Raw genomic sequence first — 27,151 nt, forward strand, 5'->3', positions numbered from 1 at the left:
GGGTATCTGAAGGTCTCGATGTAGGTAATCAGTCCTATAGTATATGGATGCATCCACAATACCTCTCAGGAATTTGTTCTCAAAAATTTGTATTTTATTTATGTTACTCTTTGCAGAACATCCCCATAATTGAACTCCGTATGTCCACATAGGTTTTAGTATTTGCTTATATAATAGCAATTTATTATGCACTGATAATTGTGATTTTCTTCCAATTAGACAGTACATTTTCCTATATTTCAATTCCCGTTCTTTTCTTTTCTTCTTTATATGTTCCTTCCAGCGAGGTTTTGCATCGGGATTCATTCCAAGATATTTAGCGTTGTTGCTATATGGAATGATAGTGTTATTTAATGCTATTGGTGCTTGTACGGTCTGTTTACAGGTGAACTGCACATGTACAGATTTACTTTTATTAATTCTTATTTTCCAAGCTTGTGTCCAATTATTTATATTGTCACTTGCCTGTTTTTTTTTTCGTGAGTCTTCTTCACTGTTATCTCCGACAGATATAATCGCAATATCATCAGCAAATGTAGCCATCATAATATTTTCCATTTGTGGTATATCACAAATGTAGAGCAGATAGAGCATTAGTCCCAGTACACTTTCTTGTAGTACACCTGCTTTAGCTTCTTTTATTGTAGAGTGAATATTTTATGTTGTATGAATTGAAGTCAATACTCAATGAAAAGTTGCTACATTACAATAATACAAAGCGAGAAAAATCATAGCCATTGCTTAAAAATTGTTGATAAAACTTCAAGTGAAAGAAAGTCTTTAAAATTAAAGTATAGGCAATATATAATTATTAAATATACAAATATTAATTTGTATAGTAATATCAGTTGCTACATGATTATTTCTATTTATGTATTATACGTTCTGTTTCTCTATTAATGTATAGCCTTGTTAACTTATTTCTTACTAATTGTCACGTATTGCTTAACATAGGTTCCAAACCATCCAGCCGCTTACCCGTATCACCAATAATACCACCTTTTACATTTCTAAATAAATTTAATAACATAACATCAAAGAAAATATACATTCATAAATTACTGTGGAGGTTCAAACGGTTTTTAGTATTTTCTTTGATCGGTAAATCCATCATTTCAGTTAGATAAATATATGTGATGTATACAAATATTTCTGACATAGGTTAGAGCATATGCATCTAACCGAAAAGACGTATGAAACATATGAGGTGATTTATGAAACGTCTGGCTATAAAAACAAAAACTTTTATTCTATTTTAACGAAAATAAGTGGCGACTTATTGAACCGAAAGCGTATAAAATACTCCAGGTTCCTATTTGAATGTAAACACTATTCCATGGTACCCCCGATTTTGTTTCAGAACGTTTAAATTAATTTAAAACTTTACAGATTGATTTTAGGAACAGCATTCCTGTGCCTGTGTTTTAAAGAACGACGTTCTTTAAAGTGTCCATAATGTTTGTCACGAATTTATAATAACATTCTTCTGATGGAAACCCTTATAATGTAAACACATCACGTCACCAGACGCCAGACCTATTTCTTCGAATTTATCTCTACTGTTACCACCGACAGTTAAACCTTTATGTACATAAATAATTTTTATAGTGCAATATGTCAATATTTTTGAGGTATCAAGAGATCCAAATTAGCGACCGATAACTCTTAATTACTCAATCGATTCAAAACGATATTCTCGAATCATTTTGTTGAGTCTAGGAATTTGTTAGACACGCATCCGTTCGAAATGATGCAAAGCGGGTAATAAACATGATGAATATAATAAAGAATCACAGAGATATTGATTTATAATAATAATATATGATGGACACACTCTAAAAAAATATTTATTTTTAAATTACAAGCCCAATTACTAAAATTTTAATAGAAATAAAAGCAGAAAATTTAAAAATTTCCAATTAACCAAAAATCAACCACTTAACATAATGGCATATTTCTTAACCATTATTTCCAGATACATGGAAAGAAATGTGGTATAATGTTAAAGATTAAGTAAAAATACTATCAGTATAATACCTGGCAAGACAATTAATAAGTTCAGATAATAATACTAAAGAGTATCCAATAATAGCACAATGGCTATTTAAGAACTGTGATGAGAAGAGTATTGTTAACAACATGTGCTCCATATTTACTAATGCAAGTCAAAATTGTATCGATGGCAAACCTATTAAACAATTATATAATGATAATTTTATGGTACAGATGCAACTATATTCGACAGGACTACCAATATCTTAATTTTACATAGTTAATAGTAATTAGAACATAAAAAATTAATAAAAATAAAAATTTGATGATGAATGTTATATTTTCGTAAACTTAGTAGCTCTATGGATGGAAAAAATATCCAGTGTTGTACCAAAGTACTTTATATACGTAGAAAATATATGTTTAGATATGCTATAATATATTAAGTTGTCCTATGAATTCTTAAACTAAAATAATAAATAAAATCACATTGTTCAATCAAATATATATCAATGAAAGGCTACTGAATCAGGAGAAATATATCCCATCAAACTACTTGATGTATAAAAAACTGGATATTTGATATTAGCTTTTTGTAATCTAACCGTGATTTGATTGGCACTTGTTGAAGGCTTGGATTTAATAAATATTTTTCTTTGTATTTTGTGAATAAATGATCGTTTAATAGTAAAAAGCAGTGAATATTCAGTGAGCTTAGTTAGAAGTCAATTTTGTTCTATCTGGTTAGCATTCGAAACTTGTAGAAATATATACTAACTTCATCCACACTTGTACGACTAAACCCGTCACATTATATTAAATATAATTTTCCATACTTTTGGGAAGTGAAAAAGAACTGACAAGGAATTATTAGAGACCCATTCATAATAAACAAAATAAATGAGGTCTAGTTATACTTCGTACATAATTAAAGGTATAAGTAATATATTATATAAATAATATATTACTTACATTATAATAGTCTTATTACAGTATCATTGCTAATGCGCCTTGTAAAATTTAATTACATTTCTCTTTTTTTCTGCTGTGGCACGAAAATGCATAACTTTTTTGAATTTTTTTGCGAAGTATAATTATTTTAGTTTTCTTTACACCATCGATACACATTAGAATGTCTAATTATAATGCAACATTATTAAAATAATGTATAAATAAGATCTGTACCCATACAACTCGCTCAGTGCGATCAAAACAACTACGTCATGCGGAGATTTGGAGCGTTTTAGAGCGCATTTAAAATTACACTATTTCTAAAATAACAATGCTTCTTTAAAATCTATTTTTTGCCTAAATAACATATCCCGGGTAAAGTAATTACGTAAAAGTATCACAAAGTAGTTTTTCAATATTTACGAAAAATCACTAACGAAATCTTGTCACTCTGATATGTCTGAAGATACAATAAAAAACATAGAAATGTCCAAAATATATTTCTGATATATTACTTGCATCGATTATTTCAATAAATTACGATGTGCGTTTTTCTCGATATAATGATAAATACCTTCTCTAAACTTTAAAGGAGACCAGCTTTGGAAAAACCGCTTACTCTCTGTCCGAACTTAAACGATAAACTGCCCCTTCTCATTCAACAAGGCTTTGCCATTTTCTTCCGCCCCATCTGCATTCGGCGCAACTTCCAGGAAATTAGGGATTAGCGATGGGTGCTCACCCTTCTTGTCCGAGGGCTAAGTCCCCCGGCACTATTACAGTTCTTTTACCTGTGACTTACGGTATGGTCTATATGATCCCTGTCACATAAAGCATTCCATCAGTTCGTCTGCGACCAACGTCTATTCATGATGACAGAACGCGAGACCGCAACTATACCGAAAAACGATCATTCTTCCGAAAAAAATGTATATACCAGCGCGGAACAAAAACTTATTTATAGAGTATTTCAAACTTTGTCACTCGAAGGTCACGATAACCCACTGAGAAGAACTAGTGAGTTGGTAAATGTGAGTAAGGAGTTTGTAAGTGATATTGTGAGAAGACGACAGGTAAATGGAACGAACTGTATCAATGCGGATGAGGTGAGTTCAATGGCAGTTTTATCTAAAGTATTTTATTATATATCTTAAAACTATTTGTCTTCCATATAGGTGACGTTAAATAATTAGAAAATGTTTCTTATCTAGTTCGGAAATAATTATGAAAGAAAAGAACCTAGAATATATGCGTTATATTGATACGTTAAAAATATCCTATATGAAAAGTGGTCACCTAGCTGTTATTCTCTCGATGTAAACAATTGTTCCAGTCTAATAGCTGAAAAATCTCTGGTTTTTCACACAGACACATTTAACAGTAATCTTAGATTATATATCTAAAATATTCGAGAATCAAGGTACTTTTGATACAATACAATAGAAAAGTAATATTTACAAGAACTCTCAAATCGCTGCACTATGCTCGGTGTTTTATCCCGGCTACTTGCTGTTTAAAGGTATATAAAGAGTCCGAGTACTCACTCTGGAGAACTATCAAGATAATCAGGCTGTCGAAAGATAAAATTATCTCTTAAATATAAGAATGTTATTTAATTAGGAATTTATAATGAATAAATTTTAAAAAATTACATTCCGTTTTCTGTTTTGTACGGTATCTGTTGAGGCTTTGACGATCTGAGCTTTTAATTTTTTTAAAGATATTGAAGGGGTTTACGAATGTACATGGTTATAATTAATTAAACTATTACTATTCAAAATTTTTGATCAATATCGATACAATTCCTATATAAGTTGCAAGATTGATTTGTTTTCTTTTTTTTAATTTGACTGTACATAAAATAAGAGATATTAATAGCTCTGAATATACAAATTACTTATTAGACCTATAAATTAGTTTTTAAGGATTTTTGTTTTTGTTTGAGTTTTATTGTGATAAATCGGTAGAATGTATTTTATTCAAAGTATTCTCCATATCTATAGCCGCTACTTTCCCCATCTTTCAGGCAATTTACGTGTTCTATATCAAAAAGACGATATATCTGTTGATGCTATCCACAAAACGACCCATTTTTTCGGCCATCATCACAAGAAGTATAGCGCTCCTCAGACAGGTCACGACTCATAACAGGTCAATTCAATTCATAACATATCAGTCCCCGACCTGATACACAGATGGCGCTACTAAAATTAAATCCGTATGTTTTTTAGTCAGCCCTAAGCCTCAAAAGATGCGTGTATTAATTTGACAGCTGTCGGATCATTACTTTGTGAATTATAGCATTGTGAGTGAAGCAACTTTTGTTATTGTGAAAAAAAATGGATAAAAAGGAATTTGCTGAATTTGTGTGTTGATAAAATATTGCTTTTTGAAGGAAAAAAATACAGTTGAAGCAAAAACTTGGTTTGATGCCGAGTTTCCGGACATTGCCCCAGGAAAATCAACCGTCAAGGATTGGTATGCTAAGTTTAGACATGGTGAAATGAGCACCGAAGACGGGGAACGCAGTGGATGCCCAAAAGAGGTTGTTACCGATGAAAATATTTAAAAAATCCACAAAATGATTTTGAATGACCATAAATTGAATCTGAATGAAATAGCAGACGCTCTAAAGATATTAACTGAACGTATACATCATATTATTCACGAATATTTGGGTATGAGAAAGCTCGGTGCAAAATGGGTTCCGCGCGAGCTCACTTTTGACCAAAAACAATGACGAGTTGATGATTCCGAGCAGTGTTTGAAGATGATCAAGCGTAATGAACCCTAGTTTTTGTATCGATATGTGACAATGGATGAAACATGACTGCATCATTTCATTCCGAAGTCCAATCGATAGTCATCCTAGTGACTGCACACGATGAACTCGCTCCAAAGCGTGGGACAACGCAACAATCGGCTGACTAAGTCATGGCGTCTGTATTTTGAGATGCGCATAGAATAATTTTCATTGACTACCTTGAAAAAGGAAGGACTATCAACAGTAACTATTACATAGCGTTATGGTCGCTGGAAAGAAATTTTCGTCGAATGAAGAGGTGATCGCGGAAACTGAGGCCTATTTTGAAGCATCGAAAAGTTGGAGGGTCGCTATAATCAGTGTATCACCCTTAAAGGGAATTATGTTGAATAAAGAAAACTAATTTTGTCAAAAAATGTGTTTTACTATAGTAGGCCGGGGACTTTTCAATTGACCTGTTATGTCGGGACAAATTGTAAGCAGAAGAAGCAAGGTCTGGAGGATATGGCGTGTGGGCTAGCACTTTTCATTTTTAAATTTTCACTGGTTTTGCAACATGTGCTCGAGTCATGCTCAAGAACAACGTTGTTGTGTCTTTGCTCGTATTTCGGCCGGTTTTCGCGCAATACTCGACTCGAAACGCATCAATTATAATCAATAGCGATCCCCCTTAATGATTTCATCGATTCATACCTCCACTCCTCGTCTTCGACTTTTTTTTTGGCTGTCCAGAATGATCTTCGTCTTCAGTGTCAAAATCACCACTTTTAAAACGTTGAAACCAATATTCTCATGTTGAAATCGATGAAGCATGGTTGCCATAAGTTCATACACTATTCAGTGCAGGTTATTGCTTCCTTTTTATTTAAATTCAAGTAAAAAAGTAAAATTTCTCGCAAATGCCATTTACTCGGTACGAATTCAGGCATTTTTTATTCATACTTCGACGAAATTACGACACATATTGCAAAATATTTATACATAATAATAGCATCTGTTGTAAATTCTTTAAACTTAATTTATAGGCCTGATTAGTTTTTAAAACGAGATATTTTTGTACACTTAAGAACTAAATATTAATATAATACATTTTCCTCTTTTCTGAAACATAAACGTCCGAAACATTTATGCCTAAGTGTGCGATATGATTTAATCTTGGTCATATATCAAGCCACATGATGATTCTCTTAAATTTTTCTATTTATTTGGTAATCTAATAAATATCAATCGTACAAGGAGATATAAAAGTTAATCATAAAACACCTGAAAATCGCAGATGTAATTACAACGAAAAGTCGTTAAAATAACAACTGCCCTCTTAAGGACCACGCGCGAATGAATACCCGGAAAAACACTAACATATGACACCTGCGAAAATCTGTAAGAGTGCACAAAAACAATAAGTATGCCGATTTAATATAACTGTTAAGTCAAAATATATGCGTGGTGCTGTAACATATTATTACATAAGTCTATAAAAAGGATATTTAGTGCTACCCTTTTTGATGAACTTATCAAATGCATTTTATTGCCAATTTTGCTTTAATAGAAGATGCCGTACAGTAGATATTAATATACTATAAAACTATCCGTAAAAGAAATATCTTAACGACGGTAAAAGCTTTATGGTGGTTATTTTATTATCTTACGGCTTCAAACATTGTTTTTTTATCAGAATGAAAGCTTAAGGTAAAACATCATATGTGTATAACAGTCAGAACCATCTATGGTAATCATTTTATTTACTGTGATACCAAACCAATAGAAGGTGTTACCCCTTTTAGGTACTTAACTATTGAAGTTGATGATTTTGACATTCCCTGCATAGAATCAAACAAATTTTCCATTCAGTATTCAAATTTTCATTGAGTTATTCAGTGTATACAGATGCCAATCATGGAACAGTCAAAATTACATTTTCGACATTTATTGATTTTGATGTCTGATATGAAAAAATGATGATACTGCCATATCTCAGTTGTCGGTGTTGGTTTCAACTAGATAACAGTGACGATTTTGATGACCAAAAATGGCTAAGAGAACCAATAAACCAGCTTAAGCTCTCTCAAACAATATTCAGACAACTTGGTAGTTGATAAGTCAACTATTTCAGGAAGAAGGAAAAGTCGCTATCGCACGAATTCGCGGTTTCATTGCTTGCCAAGCAAAAAAAGAAGAATTTTAGATGATGTATTATGGCTGATGATGAAATGTGTATCTACTATGGAATAACTCAAGCGAAGGTCATAGGGGAAGAAAGCATAGGTTAGGAAAAATCATTTAATATCCTGGGCCCTAAATATTACTGTAGTTATGGTGAGATGGGCTAAGAGAGGATATGTATTAAGATAATACCGAATGAAATTATTACTGCAGATGTTTACCAGCGTCAATTAAATAAGTTCAAGTCAACAAACAAATAATGTATTGTTGTAAGACAGACCATCTACAGCGAGCAACAGAGGATATATTACTTAATAAAGATCTCCGCATATGTAACATGCGCATATCCATTATTTTTCAAGCAAAGAGTAATTCATGTCTGGCGCATATATAAATTTTTTTTATAAATAAATATACACAAATTTGAAAAACAGTTGATTTAATGTTGAAACTATGTATATAAAGAGGGAAATAAACATTAGAAAAATGTTTAAATAACATTTTATTTAAACATTTATTGAATAAAATTAAATAATAAAAATATAATTACTACGTGTCCAGCCTTTTTATTTTTATAAGAACACCATTTTAAAATTAATTTATATATTTGAACAATTAACATGAACTCTAAGAACCATATACATAAACAAGACCAAAATCGTTTAGATCAAATCCAGCCAATTTAGTCAAAACCAAACTAAAAAGCCACCACCATATATGAAAGCAGTGAAATTGTCCTAAAATTCTCCAAATATGATCCCTACCCCAATTTTTGCTACGATTCTTGATCCACAAACAACATTAAGGATTTGACTACCTTGAACTTTGAGTTAACTATTGTATATTTGTTTGTAAGCTGAAAGAAATCTCCAGTCATTATATCATTATTTTTACAAAACACTAATTTATTTATCTATACTCTTATATAAAAATGCGTTTTTTTTCCTTGTTTGTCATTAGATTATTAGGGTGTTGTTGCTAGTTTTATATTTTATTTATTTGATACAGATGTCTACTTTTGTTAGCTAATTTAATTATTTCATAGTATTACTCATTATTTGTTCAGTTCAGTGTCACTCTCTACAACAAATGTCTAATTATTACCAGTTACTACAATGTTTACTACTATTCTTATTGGATAAGCCTCATTAATGAATTGGCTACTTCCAACACAACAAGAATCATTCTCTTCTCTGTTCTTGTTATCATTAAATTTTGGTATATGTTGATACTTATTCGATGTCGTTGAAAATGATGTGTTATAAATTTGCCAGCCAACGTACCCACTATAAGCAAAATTAATGTTGTTTGGATGTTATAACTTTTAAAAAGTTAACCTTACATTCTGCACTTCCCCTTGTTCTTCCATATTTTGAAACCAACATACATTAAATCACCAAGAATGATATAACAATTTCATTATTATTTCTATAGAATTATTAATGTAACACAAAATCTAAATATTATATATTTATTTGTTATTTCAACTTGATCGACAGCATGAATCGACTCGAAAAGAATGTACCGCCATTAGAAAAGGAAGACAATATAGTATATTCTTTTCTATGGTTTATTCTATGCACGACGCATGCGCCAAGATTGGAGATTTTTGTTAAGTAATGTATCCTGAATAACAGGGGCATTGCCATTCTCATTTTTCACGACCTCATCATCATTTTTCATGACAACACTTGGCGACACATTTAAGAAGTGGTCTACCAACCATAGGTAGTAAACGTCAATATATTTTTGATCGTTGTGTCTTAATAATTATTGCACTAAAGAGAAGCAAATAAATCCATCGAATTTAACAGTTAGGTGGTGTAACAGTTGTCTGCAATAATAATTGACATTTTCACCAACAGATGTCGCTGAATAAATATGGAAGCATATAATAGCCATCTAGATCTTTTGATATATAAGCAATAATTGCGTAGCCTTTCGTGTGGCCCGTATTATCTATTCTGAGTGTATATTCTGTATCTATCCGACTATTTTGGTACTCTACCAATCCCTTTTCTATGTTTGGTCAGAATAATATTTAGACATTCCAATTTTCAATAGCAGAATGCATGTGTTGATTTAAAATAGCGGACGGTTATAGGTAACACATGATTGAAATAAACATTGATTCCGGAGAACCACTCGATTTTTATTTATTAAACAACGTTTATAAGTAAAAATGAGTATATACTAAATCAATAATAGAACTGTGAAATATTTGATAAACAAATTTCCGAGATAAATAAAAATAAAGCACCCCGTCAATTATCGCTAGACAGTTTGTTTATATTGTCATCTCTGCGGTTTGGAATATAAGTAGAATATTTTTAGAAACGTTCTAAGCGTTTACAACACACGAGAGGCCAAAATTACCGTCTCGCCGGCCGAGGAAATCGGAATGTAATTTTACGATTCGTAAAAATAACTCCATAACGTTTTCCCGTTTAAGGGTAAATAGGTAGATTGGATTAGAGAAGCGGGAAGTAACGCGGAAGAAGAAAAAAATACGTGAAAATCAATAGGGAAATTACATTTCAAAGGAAAAGCGAGAGGCCGCTAATGGAACTCTCGTCAAATTACCGGGTGTTCTTAATTAAATGACGGATAATCAGAATAACAATATAAAGAAGATTGGTTGCATTTAAATAACTAATTATAAGGATTGTAAATAATTCTGTGATCTTTTTGTATATGTTTAAAACTAAATTAGATTTAATTACATTGTATTTCTTTTTTAACCTTTCTGGCAAAATGTGAATGGCATATAAGAAAAACGACATGTTCTTGACTTATTGTCGTGTATATTATGAATTTTGTTGCAAAAGCTGCCATATTTTTTGATGTGTTAGATGCCTGCAGGTATTTTGACCATTTTTTCACTTTAAAATGGCATTAATTGAGTAAAATTGGTGTAATATATATATAGATCAAAATATTGTCCATCATCGTCATCCTATCATGGCGATACTATGTCGAAATAACGATGTCAGTTTAGCAGCGAAACGATCATTTCGAAACCATGTGTTAGTCAGGCCATGTTGTATCGATCTGATCAAGTGGTAATATACACCACACCATATCTATAGCAAGACTGGATAATATAATAATTAATAAAATAACATTATAGCAACAAATTTTCTTACAATTATACAAAAAATAAAAAAAAACTGTCACAAAGATATCACAAAATTTCAAATAGAAAGAAAGAAATCTGTAATCTTTTTACCTCTGATGATTCGAGCGCGCAAAACACGGTTATGGATGTACCCTTTTAAGATCCGATTCTACGTAGTCAACTATCCCACGGAGTTTTTAAATTCACTGGAATTGCCTGGATTACCACCTCACAATTTGAAGTTAAAAGTAGGATTAGTTGTCACCATGCTACGTAACATTAATCAACCTCGACTGTGCAATGCAATGAAAAAGATTATGAATAACGTCATTGAGGCAATAATCATATCAACAATTTCCAGTACGTCTAACCTTTGCGATGACCATAAATAAATCTCAAGGCCAGTCGTGGAAGTTTGCGGAATCAACTTGGAGTTTCCCTGTTTCGCGCATAGACAATTATACGTCGCGTGTTGGCGCGTCGGAAAACCGCCATCTTTGTTTCTTTACGCACCACAAAACAAAAAATATGGTTTATTAGAAAGCTTTAAATTGATTAACAAACTGTTGATTGATTGTCATAACTGTGTGTGTCTGTAAATATCTAAACGAAAACTTATAAATAGCCAGTATTTCAGGAAAACTCTGTTTTTTAAGTATGAAACGTCATGTGTAATTAATCCAAAATAATAATAAAAATTCATTCACACTGAACATTTTTTTATTAATTACGGATTATTAGGTCTTTTAATTATTGATTGAGGCAGTACGAAGTCTGCCGGATCAGCTAGTATATAATAAAATCGCTTGAATTATTATTCGCATATTTCGGTTATATTAAAACAAACGGCCAAAAAATATAAAGGAAAAAACGAAGAAGAATTGACACATGACATACATATATCTCGGTGAACAACAATTTGAAGTCACTATAAATAACACAAATTGTGCTCAAATGATAAAATGTTATGAAGGTATTCGCTAATAAGGCCAAACTTTTGAAAATATTAGATCCATAACAACATTTAGTATTGCCAAGGGTAAAAATATAAATAACAATTCATAAAATATTTCTTAATTTTATTTAAAACTAGCTGACCCGACAGACTTCGTCCTGTCAAAAAGATTTGTAATGTGGCAGTTTTTGTGCCTACGTATTTTAAAAAATTCTCCTGAACAGAACCATCACCCTGGTGATAGGGCGTTGTGAATAAAAAATAATTAAATAAAACATATATAAGGATTGAAAAGTAAGTAATCGCTTTATTGTTAATCATGTGAATCATAATTATTATTATTATTATCATTATATTGCTTTGTGGTATACGATGTTTTTTGTTTGATTACCTGGCGCATAGATAAACAAATCTGATGGTTTTCCAACACGGGAACAGGCAACATACAATTGACCATGTGAGAAACATGGGTTTTCTAGATTAATACCACAAACACTTAATGATTGCCCCTGGGACTTGTTTATAGTCATAGCAAAAGCAAGCCGTCAACATGTCTATAGGAAATTTGCCATTACCAATGTCAATGAGTTGTTTAGAGAATATGTTTCCAGATTGGTCATTTTGCAACTCGACACGCATATTCTTGCTTAAATGAAGTACTTTAACATGTTTCCACAAATTGGAGGACTTTAGACATGCATTGAGTTCATCAGCTGGCGTTGATCGTGGAATCACTGGCAATGTTTGACGAAAATCTCCTGCTAATAAAATCATTGCACCACCAAATCGGTTATTATTGCTACGTAGATCTTTTAAGGTTCTGTCTAAAGCCTCCAAAGATTTTTTATGTGCCATCGTGCATTCATCCCAAACAATCAATTTACATTGCTGCAAAACCTTTGCCATTGCAGAGTTCTTCGAAACGTTGCAGGTTGGAGTTTCATTGCTTTGCATATTTAATGGCAATTTTAGTGCTGAATGGGCTGTTCGACCACCTTCAAGCAAAGTTGCTGCGATTCCCGACGAAGCGAGTGCAAGTGCAATTTTATTTTGTGAGCGAATTGTTGCTAATATTAATGAAATAAAAAAAGTTTTTCCTGTACCACCAGGTGCATCTAAGAAATAAATCCCTCCAGTTTCATCATTTGTTACTTTCATAAGAGTTTCAAATACATACTTCTGTTGTTCATTTAACAGTGGAAGATTTGTTTGAATTTATTCTTTCAAAGCGTTGAGATCATACAGTCTTTCTCGATGCAACTCTTGGTTAAAAGCGTCATGCATTGGACGATTGGGCGCGGTCAGGCCTAATTGAATTAATAGTTTGTTTGACATTATCAAGCACATGTCCTCAATTGAAATCAATACTTCATTGTAAATTTCTTCACTGATTTGTATATTTGGATTTCCCATTCTATTCCGTATTTGATACAAAATATCATCACACATATAATCTTTGTACTTCATCCACAAATCAATTGGGTTTGATGGGAAGCATGTAGATATGATTATAGAAAACAATGTTCGTATTTGATGAGTGTGTGATGATATTACAGCATCATTGAGAGTTTGATCCCAATGAGCGTCATTTTCAAGCAATTGCAAACGTTGACAGGCTTCTCTGTAGGATCCACACAATTCACCATCAACAGTTCGTAACTGTTGGAATGATGTTGGGCCACGTACATTGACTAATAGCAGTCGTAAATAAAAACATTCATCATTGCTTGGATGTACTGAATAAATCCGGCCAATCGCATCGGTGGAATATACATCTGTATATCCTGGAACTGGTTTTCCTTGTTTCCGTCGTATAAATCTCCTTGAGGATTGATTCCAGGTATAATATTTTGGCATTTCAGAATATAGCAATGTTTGTGCGAAATCATCGTTTTGGCATGTCTCAAAAAAACTGGTTAATGTAGTAGATGGTGGCTGAGCAGCTCTTTGTACTGCGTTCTGTGCTGTAAAATACACTCTTTGTCCATTTTCTAAATGCACAGCTAAGTGAACAACAGAAGGGTGTCTCTCATGAATAGGAAAAGAAAATATTCGCCAAACTGCTTCATTACTGCTAACATAGCGGCCCATTTGGTATTGGGTAACTTCATCATTAGAATTCTCTGCACCAATTCCAATCACAGCCATATCACTCCCTTTGGTTACATATTTGCAAATGTATTTAATCGATTTCACTGAATGGCAATAATCCAACGATTATCTATTTCAATATCTTGTTGATTTAATTTGACAATTGTTGATTTTCCGTTGTCTGCTGTCGATCTGCGACGATACAATGGATAACCGTCATTACCAGTAATTGTTTCCGATATTAATGTCCGTGGATATCGTTTTGAACATTTACCATCCATCATACACGGTGAATTTTGATTAAGAGTTCCACAGGGACCATGTATCATGTTTTTGATAACTACCTCATGCAATCCAGGATCTACTTGTACATTAGGGATTTCAGCTGATATCACTGCATCAACTTCATTTGGCCTTATCTTTTCAACCAACCAAATCAAAATGTGTGCATGTGGCAATCCTCGTTTCTGCCACTCCACAGAATACATCCAGCAGCGTGTCTCACCAAATACATTATGTTTTACGATGAAATTCATTAAAGATTTCAACTTTTGTCTAAAGACTCTGGCTGTAATATCATGACGATCAATGGATGATTTCCCAGGTAATAACTCCTGCTTAATTTCTATCCATTGCGGATTGCATGTAAATGTGATGAACAAATCTGCTGTACCATAATGACGAACATACGACATGGCATCTTGAGCATATTCGTGCATATGCCGAGGGCTTCCGATGTATGTTGCTGGAAGAATAGTCATCCGACCGACATTCTGTGCATTTCCATCAGTATTAATCGCATCTCGAAGGTGAATATACTCTTCAGATCGGAGTTTGGTTTGATTCAACCTGATGAATGTTAATCTCTCCGTTTCAATTTTAACATACATGTCATCAACATATTTGTGATATAATCGCCGACATTTCAATATGTGATTATCTGCATTTTCCCGAATCATTAGGCGGTATGAATAATAGTTCATTGAACTGACTTTTTTGTTGGTTTCAGAACCTGTAAACAGATTTTGTTTTAATAACATTCAAATATAAAATTAAAATACATAATATAGTGACTGAGATATTATCGCCATAGCTAAACTAATATTTTAGTTACCTGTAATGGGATTTATCATTTTTATTGATAAATCGTAGCCATCTTCACCTTGCCAAAATATAATGGGATATTGCAGTGCATCATATGAGCGGTGTGTTTCCTTTATAGGTTGTAATTGAAAATTCCGACGATGTAAAACAATATCACGGGATTCCAAGTTTTCTCCAACTACAACGATAGCAACTTCATCAATAGTTGGTGCATTAAAACGTCTTGTATGTTGACCTGCAGGTGTTTTATCAGCTCTGATTACAATTTTGTGATTATCGGATGGCATCAGATCCAGGGCAGTTTTAAACAATATAATCAATTGATTGTGTTGATGAAATAAAGTTTGTAATTGTTCTACAATAGACCTTTTTACTAAATTGTTATGTGCACAACGCAGATCAATTTCTTGTGGTGAATTGCCCATAAAATAAATTTGCAGGAATTTGTTGTCGCTATCTGACACTGGTAACAGTGAACCTGCTCTGTGATATATTTGCCCTTGTATCTGTAAATAAAAAAAATATTATGGTGTGGTATAAATTAATGGATTGTCAATGATCAAACTTAAATAATATTTGATCTTAAAAAGTATATATTTAGTTTTAACTAATATCTATCAAATATAAAATATAATAAAAGTGTCACTGAAACTGAATCACCATATAATATGATGACTAAGTGATATATTTCGTAATGATTAAGAAATTGAAGATTAGTAACACATCTTAACTTTGGTGACAGAAAATTTTGTTCGCTAAAATAATTATGAGTAACTGCTATAATACATACCTTGAAAGTTGGCATAAAATTTTCCCGAACTGCATTTGTTGCCCCAAATGAAGTCATTTGAAAGCAATTGTTATATTGTTGAATATGTGTCAAAAAGTGTATAGAATCTGTTCCTATTCCTGAAACCAATGAGTACAATGGTTCTGGTGGTGGATCCAATTGTATCAATTTCACTTTACCATTTGCGCAACACAATCCATTGGCATCGTTTTTGTATTTTAATGCCTTACAGTGTGAGCAAACCAAGTTCATAGAACCAATAACAACACATTGGTAGTTACTGTAGTCAATTGACACATCGTAACTGAAAGCAGCTGGATTCAAACTTGCGCGATTATTAGTTGAATGTCGCGCTCGCGCTTCACGCGTTTGTGATATCCGAATTCTTTCACGTTCATTTCCGTCGTCACGTTCTTGTGCAGTACGATTAGATCGGTAATTAGCTTGGTTTATAGCATTTCTGGTTCTTCTACCTAAATTGCTTCGTCTTATAGGAGGCATATCAAATATAAATTATTTTTTCACTAATCACGAACTAAACAAACACTAACTAACTAAACACTCTGCACAAAACACGATATACGAATTTGTTTCGTGTATCACTTGACAATTCATCTGTCATCTGTCAAAAGTCATCTGTAACAGACAACTTTTTTTTTTAAATTTGATATGACTTGAACTCAAATCCTTTTAAGCCGTACGAATTGTTTTATTTATTTAAAATTTGAATTAAATTTTAAACAAATAAAAAATTTTAAATAAATAAAACAATTCGTACGGATTAAAAGGATTTGAGTTCAAGTCATATCAAATTTAAAAAAAAAAAGTTGTCTGTTACAGATGACTTTTGACAGATGACAGATGAATTGTCAACTGATACACGAAACAAATTCAAACAAAAAGGGCTATTTTTAGGGTTTTTATAGCAATAATTCTAATTTTTCTCGCCGTAAAAACCATCCCTGAACTTCAACGAACATTTTAAAAAAAGATTTGGCCAAATTGGTCCAGGCGTTGTTGAGTTATGCGCTTAGGAACATATTTTGCGATTCATTTTTATATATAAGATTGCAGCAAATATTTTTGTATATTTCTTTGTTTCTATAATGCAACATAATACTAAGAGAACATCATATTCAGTTAAATCACTAGTTCTTGAAAGATTTATATGAATTGTAGATTTTTTTGAGATATCTGCAAAATACACTGTATTAAACTGTTGTTTATTCTCTGTACTTGGAGTCCCTGGTATCATTCCGTGGATTCCATTGCTCTAACCGTAACACTGGAAGCTCTTCCTCGTGTGGCAAGTTTGTTTATACTTTAGATTGATGTAGATCCTTTTTTTCATCATCAACCTATGCTACAGAAAACTCTTGTTTTTTGCTTGGCAAGCAATGAAACAGCAATGTTAAATTCGTTTAAAATAACCTTTTCAGCTAATTTGTGTCAGCTATTTTCCTCCCTTTTGAATATTTCCTAATCTAAAAACAGATTCACATTTTGAATATTGTTTTACTTTAAAAGAGTATTTTTTGCCATGCGTCATCAAAATCTCGATATTGAAACGGTTCCAAATGACAGTTTTAGTCAAAATATGATGGTTACCATTCACCCTCCTTCTGGATCTTTCTCTTAGATTCATCAGCTGCTAAGCTGTCTGAAAGTGTTTTGTCACTGAGATAAAGAAACTATTACTTTTAAATTAGTGGAACCGAAACTCACAACTGGAATATATTAGAGCAGCATCACCATAAGTTTCTGAAAGTGTTTAATGGAATTTGCAAGTAGATTTCTTCAAACCAAACACCAAAAGTGATAATTTCTATTAATGCTATTTTTAATGTTCTATAATTGGCATATACTGAGTAAACCAATAATAAGTAAATGCGAAACTGTTATTTTATATGGAAAAATGTCAGTCATTAAGAGGTATTTTAATATTTATTATTGTCGCCAGTAGATGTTGCTGAGCAAAATACTTCCAAGCACTTAATGCTATAGTTATTTGAATTAAATATGAACATTTAATTTTTCAGCAAGTGGCATATGTTGTTTATACTTGAACCTAAATGTAAAGTAAGTTATAGTAAATTTATGAGTAATAACAAAACAAATTCAATAAGTGGGACACTTTTACAGAAACCACTTTAAAAATATTGATTAATTGTACTGTAGGTAACGCATTTGTCAACAAAATCATATTCGAGTGCGACTTTATTAATAGTTAAGAGGATTTTGTGCGTTCTTTCGTGTGAATGAGACTTAAATTTACCACAATGATTCTCAATCAAAAGAAGCCTCCTCTTCTCCTCTTGCCACTTCGACTCCGAAGAGAGTTCGGGATTTTTTTGAGATGCAAAACGAGTTTATTTCTTGATTAACTATGATTTATTTATTTTTTGATTAACTTAGATTATGGAAACTTAAATTGGTTCTTGTAATATTTTAGTCAGAATACCAGCAGACATTTGTGAAAAAACTAGTTTAAATCGTTGTGTTCGATGCGATATGTCATATCTACCTCAGAATTAATAAACGATCCTATCACTTATTTACAAAACGTTATTCGTATGTACATTTCAATTTATTTACTACTTGTTTTGAGACAAAAGATTAAATACATTTATTACTTTGTTGTATTATTATTATTGCTGATTTACAATATTCTCGTAATTAGGATAAATATAAAGGTATGATTTCACTGATTGTCGGCATATCGAGAATGTATAACGAATTGTTGCCAAAAATACAATTCTAAATTGCCAATTATGAGAAAAGCAGCTTAGCTTAGACTTTATTAAATGTGTTTTTACGATTGGGGCGCCCTTTTTACTTAAGCTTTTACTGGCATTAGAACTAATATTAACAAGCAATTTTATTTTAACAACTATCTCACAAGTTGCTCAAGTCACAAGTCCATTAGTTGATAAATTGTTCTTATCAAAGAACAGAAAGAAAAAGAATAGAAATCAAGAATTGTATTTGATAAATAACATATATGAGAAAACATATTTTAGAATAGCTTAATAAGTTATTTTAATTAATTATGAAGATTTTAATTTAGTATCAGTTAGAGTCAGGTATTGACTATAAGAAAATATTAATGATTATTACATCTCTCCATCTGACTTTTACGTAAATAACCTTTACTTTTTATACCTCTTTGTGGGGATGTCGAAAAAATATCGATATTTTTGGCCGGTATTTTTTTGACCGTTATATCGATATATTCGATGTTTTTCAATTTTTTTTCAAAAAAAATTAAATATTTCTTAAACATTTTAAAAAACCACTTAATTATTTTTAAATAGATACTTTAAATTTTAAAGGTTTTATTTAAGGATAAAAATATTAATATATATTCTAAAATAATATCACATATATCTCTTTGTGCCATCAGAAACGTCTGTAATGAATTAGAATACACAGTACATTTCCGTAAATTAAAACAAACTTGCAAGCTAAACCACCCACTTATAAATAACCTAAAACTTTAATCACTTAAAAAATGTTACCTTTGCTATTTAATTATTACTAGACAGTATAAAAAAGTAGTTAAATCAAATGGAAGTATTACAGATAAGAAAAGAACCAGATCATTAACTGAAAATAGGAAGTAATTTGTTAGTAATTGATTGTACGTACATTTGCCTTGGAAATGTTAAGCAGTTCTGTTGTTATATACATATAAATAACAACAATAACAAGAATATAAATAATTTATATAGTATTTTAATCGTAGCAAATTTCCAATTATTATCATGGTGATTTATAATAGTTTTTATGAATAATGGTACCAAAATTAGATTTGTCGGCAGAAAGTCAATGCAGAAAGACAAAGGAGTGGCAAATAAACATAATAATAATTTGTTATATGGAAAACTGACCAATGTCAAATATCTGATCACAGAGAGCCTGCGTATGCCAACACTGTTTCAAAAATTAAAATCAAGAGAAGACCTCATTGAAATTAGTTGCTGGTGGTTATTTGGATAGTAGAAAACCATCGTAGCTACGATCAGCCGTATTCCTTCGATAGCCGTGGCGAAAAACATTTTGTTTGGCTTTTTTTACGTTCTCATACTAAATCTCAAATAAATCTCTTCAGTTAAACTAGAAATATCACGCGTTTAAGTTTCGTTCTTAAGGTCGTGTTCTTAGAGGATTAGGATATGATTTTTTTCAAATTTCTTGACTAGTATGCCCCTTAATGCCTAATAATGAAATTTAAAAGTATAAATTCAAGAAAAGTGTAGGGCAACACACAAATATTATAATTACAGATCATAATACACCTTAGAACTCAAGCAGGACTAAGGCAAAGTCTAATCACAACATTATTTGTAATATTGACAAATGATATGATGGAAAGGATGATAAATAATTAAAAAATAAAAATCGAAAAGGCATATCTGTATATAGGATATAATAACAGAAAAAAATTGAAATGCCGGAAAGAGCTTTTGCTAACGATGTACCGATAACAACTACTTGAATTCAATCTAATGGAAAAGGAAATTAATACCAGAATTGGAAATAAATTTACTATGCATTTATATTTCGCAATAAACAGTAAATTTATTTACAAAAAAATAGATTATTAAACAAAATAAAATAGTATGTAATATCTTAGAAGAATAGGAAGAGTAACAAATTTGGACAGGATTAGAAATACAGAAATAGGGCTAGGAAGCAAGGACTGAAAAAACGAAGCCAAAATTAAGAGGAATTGAGATGAGGATATTAGCAAGAGACTGCAGAAAAGAGAAAAATCCTGTCTGAAGCAAGAATATTAAACAGAGGCAAGAAAGAATGTGAAGAATATTTAATATTTAATTAATTAGTTGGATTAATTTATTGAATATTTAATTAATAGAATGAAAGAATATTCCTACAGTACAGTAATAAAACAGGTGTTTTTAATTATATAGATAATTGACTTATTAAGTTTTCGAAATGTGGCTAAGTCAGCTTTACTTCCAAATTTATTAATTAACTCTGTTTTATTTAATGAAGCGTTCTAATTGATCCCTTTCGAATAATTTATCCATTATTGGGATATGTTTTTTTTTTAATTTCCTGACTAGTTTGCCCCTTAATGCAATTCGCTATATTACTTTTCGTTTTGTTTTTAATAGATTCCATATAACACAACAATTTCATTAAGTATTAGTATATCGCCAAAACAATGTGATATCCATTGTATTATCCCCATATCTCCATTATATCTCTAATTACTGTTCTTTTTCTCTCGTCCCATCCCCTATCTTTGGCTCTTTATCATTCGCCAATTTTATCCGTGCCTCACCCTTGAAAATTTAATTAAAAAACTTGCACAAGCCGACGTATCTCTAATTAAAATGAAGTTTACTCCGTCCAGATCAATCGGCCAATGACTAATTGATGACTTTATTTCCCACGGGCTCTGCGTACGTCACGGGACAAAAGGTGACTCGAAACATTAGTGAGGGAATAATCCATATTGAAAAATTACATTTTCTACCGAGTCCATAGTTCGTTCTTCGTGGTAATTAACTCGTTCCAGTCGAAAGCGTAGGTTTTTAGAGTGTTTTTTTATTAAATTAATTTATCAACTGATATTGATTCATATGGAAATATAATACGGGAGTAGGTAATTTCGAAGACGTTTTATTATTCTTTTTAGGTTACTTAAATGATTTTGGCCAGACATTGTTAACTATACGACTTTAACTGGATTAAATATCACTATCTTTATAAATATAATGTTTATGTTGGCGTATATGTAATTGAAATCCTCCTAAATGGTTGGACCTATTGTGTTGGATTTTTTTTCTGTCCATTTATGTGGATTCACTGCGGTTTTTAATAATAAATCTTTTAAATATTTTTTGATTATGAAAACCTATCATAACGATATCACTAAATGGATGTTATTCTGATTATCTTATAGTATTTGTTTTGTTATTGAAATAAATTATGAAATAAAAATATATGTCAGAACAACTGTGCCGAATTGGATAATTCTTTTTTTTCTCTCTTTTTTTTTTTCTTTTTGTTCGTCATAGTCACGACAAGATTTGTTCAAAAAAAATTTACGGATTTTTTTTACATTTATTTTATATATCTCAAAATATGAAGTAGCAGAAGACAGTTGACAAAACATTGCTCTCTTATACTACTCTTCCTTTGGTATTTCTTATTAACCTATTTTGTTTATAGTTAGGTTTATTATTTTGGCCCATATATGTATGGGATTTCCTTTTCTCTTTTTTCAGATTATTTAATTTCATATTTTGTTGACTCTCATCTTAGTCTCATCTCTTAGTTAACTCTTATATCAGTTGACTTTTCTCTATAAACCACAGTATCGATTGTCTGCTTATTTTTATATTGCATATTTTCATGAATTAAAGAATATAAATATATAAAAGATATTTATAGTGTGAAGTTCTTGTTATATAAAACCGAAACGAACCGATTACAGTAGCAGTCGATCCTTGAATCGCCTTCACAGAAGACGAATTTTATCAACCTAAACGATGGACCAAGATTGTATATAGTGGTGGACAGCATTTCCCGGAAAAAAAAATATATTAGTTTTTTGTACTTCTAACAAAACCTGCAAGTCTATAGCTTTCTAATTATATTTCTGTTCACTTAGATAACGCTTATGTAAATAAAAATCATACACTAGACAACCAGTCAAGAAACCTTAACAAATAACCTTAATTTCCATTAGAATACGTAAATTGTAATTATGACCACTATCATAAATGTTCTGATTTGAACTGATAAAAACAAATACGCATGGCTCAAATGGAACAAAATAACGTTCTATTATTAAGGGAAAAATCAATATTAAATGTAAAAAATTGACAGACAGATACAGCATTACATTAGGTACTTGCACATCAGCGCTAAACATGTAAAATATCAACGTAAAACCGTTAAACAGCCTATCCTAATCGTTAAATTCGATGGTTTTTCTGCATATTAAAACATTTTCCATTAGAGCTACTAAAACCAAACGCAACAGTCTGAAAATATTTACCGAACAAATTGAAAGAAGTGTTGCTACAAGAAAGACCAGCAATAGCGTTTAACAGACGCAAAGTGATCATCTTGCAATGTCAACGCTCGTCCACATGTTGTAAAACTTGTGAAGCTTTGCTGTAGCCCGAATGGAAAGTTCTGGAGAATCCAATGAACTCACCAAACATAGCACCTTCTTATTTTCTTCTTCGACTGTCCACTCAGATACCGATCGTTTCGATTCCGGTGTGAGGTGATGGAACCATGTTTCGTCCATTATCAGATATCGACGCAAAAATTCCTATTTGTTACGTTTAAACATGGCCAAACACTGCTCACAATCATCAACACATTCTTGTTTTTGGTCCACAGTGAGCAAACACGGCACCCACTTTGATGAGTGTTTTCTCATAGTCAAATTCTCATCTAATATAAAACCAACACGTTCTTTTGATATCTTTACGATGTTACCTAACTCACGCAACTACACTTTTGGATCATTCATTTTCTGGTGTTACCACCTCATTTGAACGACCACGTTTGAAGTCAGCAATTCAACGTTTTATTCTTGTTTTTGATGGAGCGGCGTGCTTATAACAGTTTTCAAGCCATTGCTTCGCTTGAACGGTATTTTTCCCACCATCAAGAAGCAATGTAAAATTAGCGGCACTCTTAGCCCAATAACTCACAAACTTGAGTTGAATATCATGAAATTTTAGCAGCTTTCTTTTGAACGTTAGTACTAACTGAAAAAATGGTAAATGCAATAAAACTAGCGTCATCTATTTCCGGGACTTTTCAGCCCAATAGTTATATTGCACCAATTTTTCTCAATAAAAACCTATTTAAATAGATATAATCATGAGAGTACATTCAACCTAATGGTTTAAACTACTTCTCTGACCATGGTGTGAAACCGAATAAAAATATTATAGATCGTTAAAGTGCTACTGTTTTTTGAAGACAACTTGTTAATCTGCTAACACTCTAATATCCCTAAACATAAAAGATTGCTTACTCAAGTAAAATTTTTGGATACTAACGCAGAATGGTGATACCTGGTCAGTGTTCAAGGCGACTTTAGGCGATGCCAGTGTCCGACAATCGGCAAGTTTATATTTAATATATCTTATTTTAAACAAGCGGCCGAACGATTTTGGGTCGAAAACCACGAAACGAAACAGAATTTGAAAGCGACCGCGCTATTTCCATCCAATCCCTCAAAGTCAACACGAGTTATATTAGCATCGTGGCGGGCCAGCTGACGACGAACTTCAAACTTTTCTGAGAGCGGAGCTCCTTTTCGGGCCCGGGATGATGTCGCGACCGTTAGGAACGTTGGTTAAAGCCCTGCCACGAGAGAAAAGGAAATACAGAAGAGTTCGGGAGCTTTGTTGGCGGGGCGGAAAATAATTATTACGTTTATTTTTAGTATGATTATGTCTAGCTGCATTTAGAGCGTTCATATGACTGTGTATAACAGTTACTATCAGATCTATAGGGTTTATACTTTATTTTTAAATTGGCTTGTGTATAATAATCTTTTTTTAAATAAAATCTCAGTTTAAAACTTTGTAATGCCATTGTAGCATATATTTAAGTTAAATTAGAACTGCGTGAATGTATAATAACATGGAAAAATTAAAATCAAATCGTTCAAATGACAGCGTAGAATAATTAATATCAGATGTGTAAGGTTTATACTTTATTTTTGAATTGGCTTATATATACTAATCTGTTTTGAAATAGAATCCTCAGTTCAAGTATAAAAACAAGAAATATATAGGGCAACGCAAATAATAATATTATTAAAGGTCATAATACACCTTCAGAACTCAAGCAGGACTTAGGCAAGGTCTAACCACAACATTATTTGTAATATTGAGAAATAAAATAATGAAAGAGTGATTGAGAAGTAATTAAAAAACGTTTTATCGAAGAGGCAGATACAGTTCTGGGTATAATAACATAAAAAAATTAAATGTCGGAAGGAGGTTTTGCTAGTGATGTACCGATAACAACTGATGGTCAAGACCACTTACAGAGAACCCTCAGCAGATGGAACACGGTACTAACAGAACCTGGAATAGTACTGAACAAAAGTAAAACGAATGTTTCAGTATTAATTTTTCCAAATAAAGTTTATGGTGATGGGAAGTAAATCTTCGGGGATAGAAATTCAATCTTCTGGAAAAGGAAATTAATACCAGAATTTGAAATAAATTTACAATGCATTTATACACTGAATAGTAAATTTATTTACAAAATATATATTATTAATCAAACAAAAAAGGTATGAAATGTCTTAGAAGAATGGGAAGAGTAACAAAGATGGACAAGATTAGAAATACAGAAATAAGGTTAGAAAACAAGGACTGAAAGAAGAAAAGCTCGAATTAAGAGAAATTGGGATGAGTGTATTAGCAAGAAACTGCCGAAAAGAGGAAAACCCTGACTGAAACAAGAATATTAAACAGAAACAAGAAAGAATGTGCCCATTTAGTACAGGGAATATGAGATAATTGACACCAAATATACTTACTACTTAGTAATAAAATAGGTATTTTTAACTGTATAGAATTGACTTATTAAGTTATCGAAATGTGGCTAATAAGTAGCTTTACTTCTAAATTTATAAACTCTGTTTTCTTTAACGAAGCGTTCCAATTGATCCTTTTCAATTTCATTTCATTTACAATTTTCAATCAGTATTAGTAATTCTTTTTTGCTTTCTTGCTTTCAAATAAAAAGTTTTTTGGTTGGACAGCTATATCATTTTTCTTCATACGAGGGCAAGTAAAAAATAAGGTTGCCAACGCTATACACTCGCCGCGCGAGTTGCTAGGCGAAATTTGGCATCACCGCCTTGATTGGTCTCCCCACTCCATTCCCGCCAACCGGAAGCGATCGCTGCGAGGCCAAGTACCGGCCTAACAGCCATTCGCGATGGAGCCTGTTATCGCCGTAACCGCCAGGTGTGAAGCCCGTTCGGTGATTCGATTTTTAAACGCGAAGAATCTTAAATCTATTGAAATTCATAAACAGTTGGAAGAAGTTTATGGCTTGCATCAGCATCCAACACGTCCGCAAATGTTGCAGAGATTTCTCCGAAGGACGCACAAACGTCCACGACGAGCAAAGGAACGGGACGCCATCGGTGTCCGACGAAGTCGTGGCGAGGATTGAGCACATTCTCCTCAAGGATCGGAGAGTAACGCTTCGGGAACTGGCTGACTAGATTCTTGAGGTTTGAGAAAAAAACCATCAACAACATTTTTACCGAAAAACTTTGTTATCGCAAGGTGTGTGCCCACAAAGACAACCCCGCGCCAAGTGTGCCAAGGGGTTTCTTCCAGAATGCGCCGAGAATACCAAAGAATTATTGGACTCCATTACTACGGGAGATGAAACGTGGTGTTATTACGTCACTCCTGAAACAAAAGAACAGTCGAAACAAGGGCGCCATCCCGGATCGCCTAGGCTGAAGAAGTTTAAGTAGACGCTGTCCGCAGGAAAAGTGATGTGAGAGTGGCTGCCGTATTTTGAGGCCGAGAAGGCGTCTTGCTTACCGAGTTTATGCCTAAAGGGACCACAATAAATTCGGACAGGTACTGCGAGACGTTGACGAAATTCAAAAGAGCCATCTAAAATCGCCGGAGAGAAAGAGGAAGACTGACTACGGCCGTTAGGTTGCACCACGACAACGCGCGCCCTCATGTCTCTCGACGTACCACCGCCCTACTAGACAAATTCATGCCCCCTACAGACCTGATCTTGCTCCCAGCGACTTCCACTTGTTTCCGAAATTGAAGCAACACTTGGGTGGACAACGATTCAGTAAAGATGAAGAGGTGAAGGAAGCGGTCACCAAGTTCATCGGCGGCCTAGCGACGGAGTTCTTCGAAGCGGGTTTTCAGAAGTAGATAACTCGTCAGAAAAATCCGGTGACTATGTGGAAAAATAGTTTAAAGTAGAAGCTTTCAGATGGTATACTTATTTATTGCAATAAAAAATGCCTTACATCTGGAAAGAATGTGGGTACCTTATTTTTTACTTGCCCCTCGTATAAACATATTTTAGTCAATCTAACAGAGACGGGCTAAAACAGATAAAATCTAACTAACAGAATATTTTGTGATTAATTTTACCAAAGCAAAATAATTACTAATAGTTTAAATGTTGAAACAATTTTATTTGATATATTTT

The 27,151-nt window shown here is 32.5% G+C and overlaps 3 protein-coding genes across 9 annotated transcripts in view; 2 read left to right on the forward strand and 1 right to left on the reverse strand.

Moving 5' to 3' along the window:
* Positions 1–27,151, forward strand: part of Pde11 (Phosphodiesterase 11) — a 456,074-nt gene that overhangs the window by 409,907 nt on the left and 19,016 nt on the right. The gene's annotated exons all lie outside the window — the stretch shown is intronic.
* Positions 14,136–15,620, reverse strand: LOC143199603 (uncharacterized). The gene is made up of 3 exons (XM_076409530.1): positions 15,374–15,620; positions 15,149–15,316; positions 14,136–15,046 (listed from the first exon to the last, which is right to left on the reverse strand). Exons 1-3 carry the CDS (start codon positions 15,561–15,563, stop codon positions 14,136–14,138), a joined length of 1,269 nt encoding a protein of 422 aa, XP_076265645.1. The 5' UTR covers positions 15,564–15,620.
* Positions 25,829–26,247, forward strand: LOC143206576 (uncharacterized). The gene has a single exon (XM_076419189.1). The coding sequence runs from the start codon at positions 25,892–25,894 to the stop codon at positions 26,129–26,131; it is 240 nt and encodes a 79-aa protein (XP_076275304.1). The 5' UTR covers positions 25,829–25,891; the 3' UTR covers positions 26,132–26,247.

The sequence above is a fragment of the Rhynchophorus ferrugineus genome, unplaced genomic scaffold (assembly GCF_030347505.1).
Source record: "Rhynchophorus ferrugineus isolate W39M unplaced genomic scaffold, kcgeb_rfMv2 rfM1, whole genome shotgun sequence".
NCBI lineage: Eukaryota > Metazoa > Arthropoda > Insecta > Coleoptera > Curculionidae > Rhynchophorus > Rhynchophorus ferrugineus.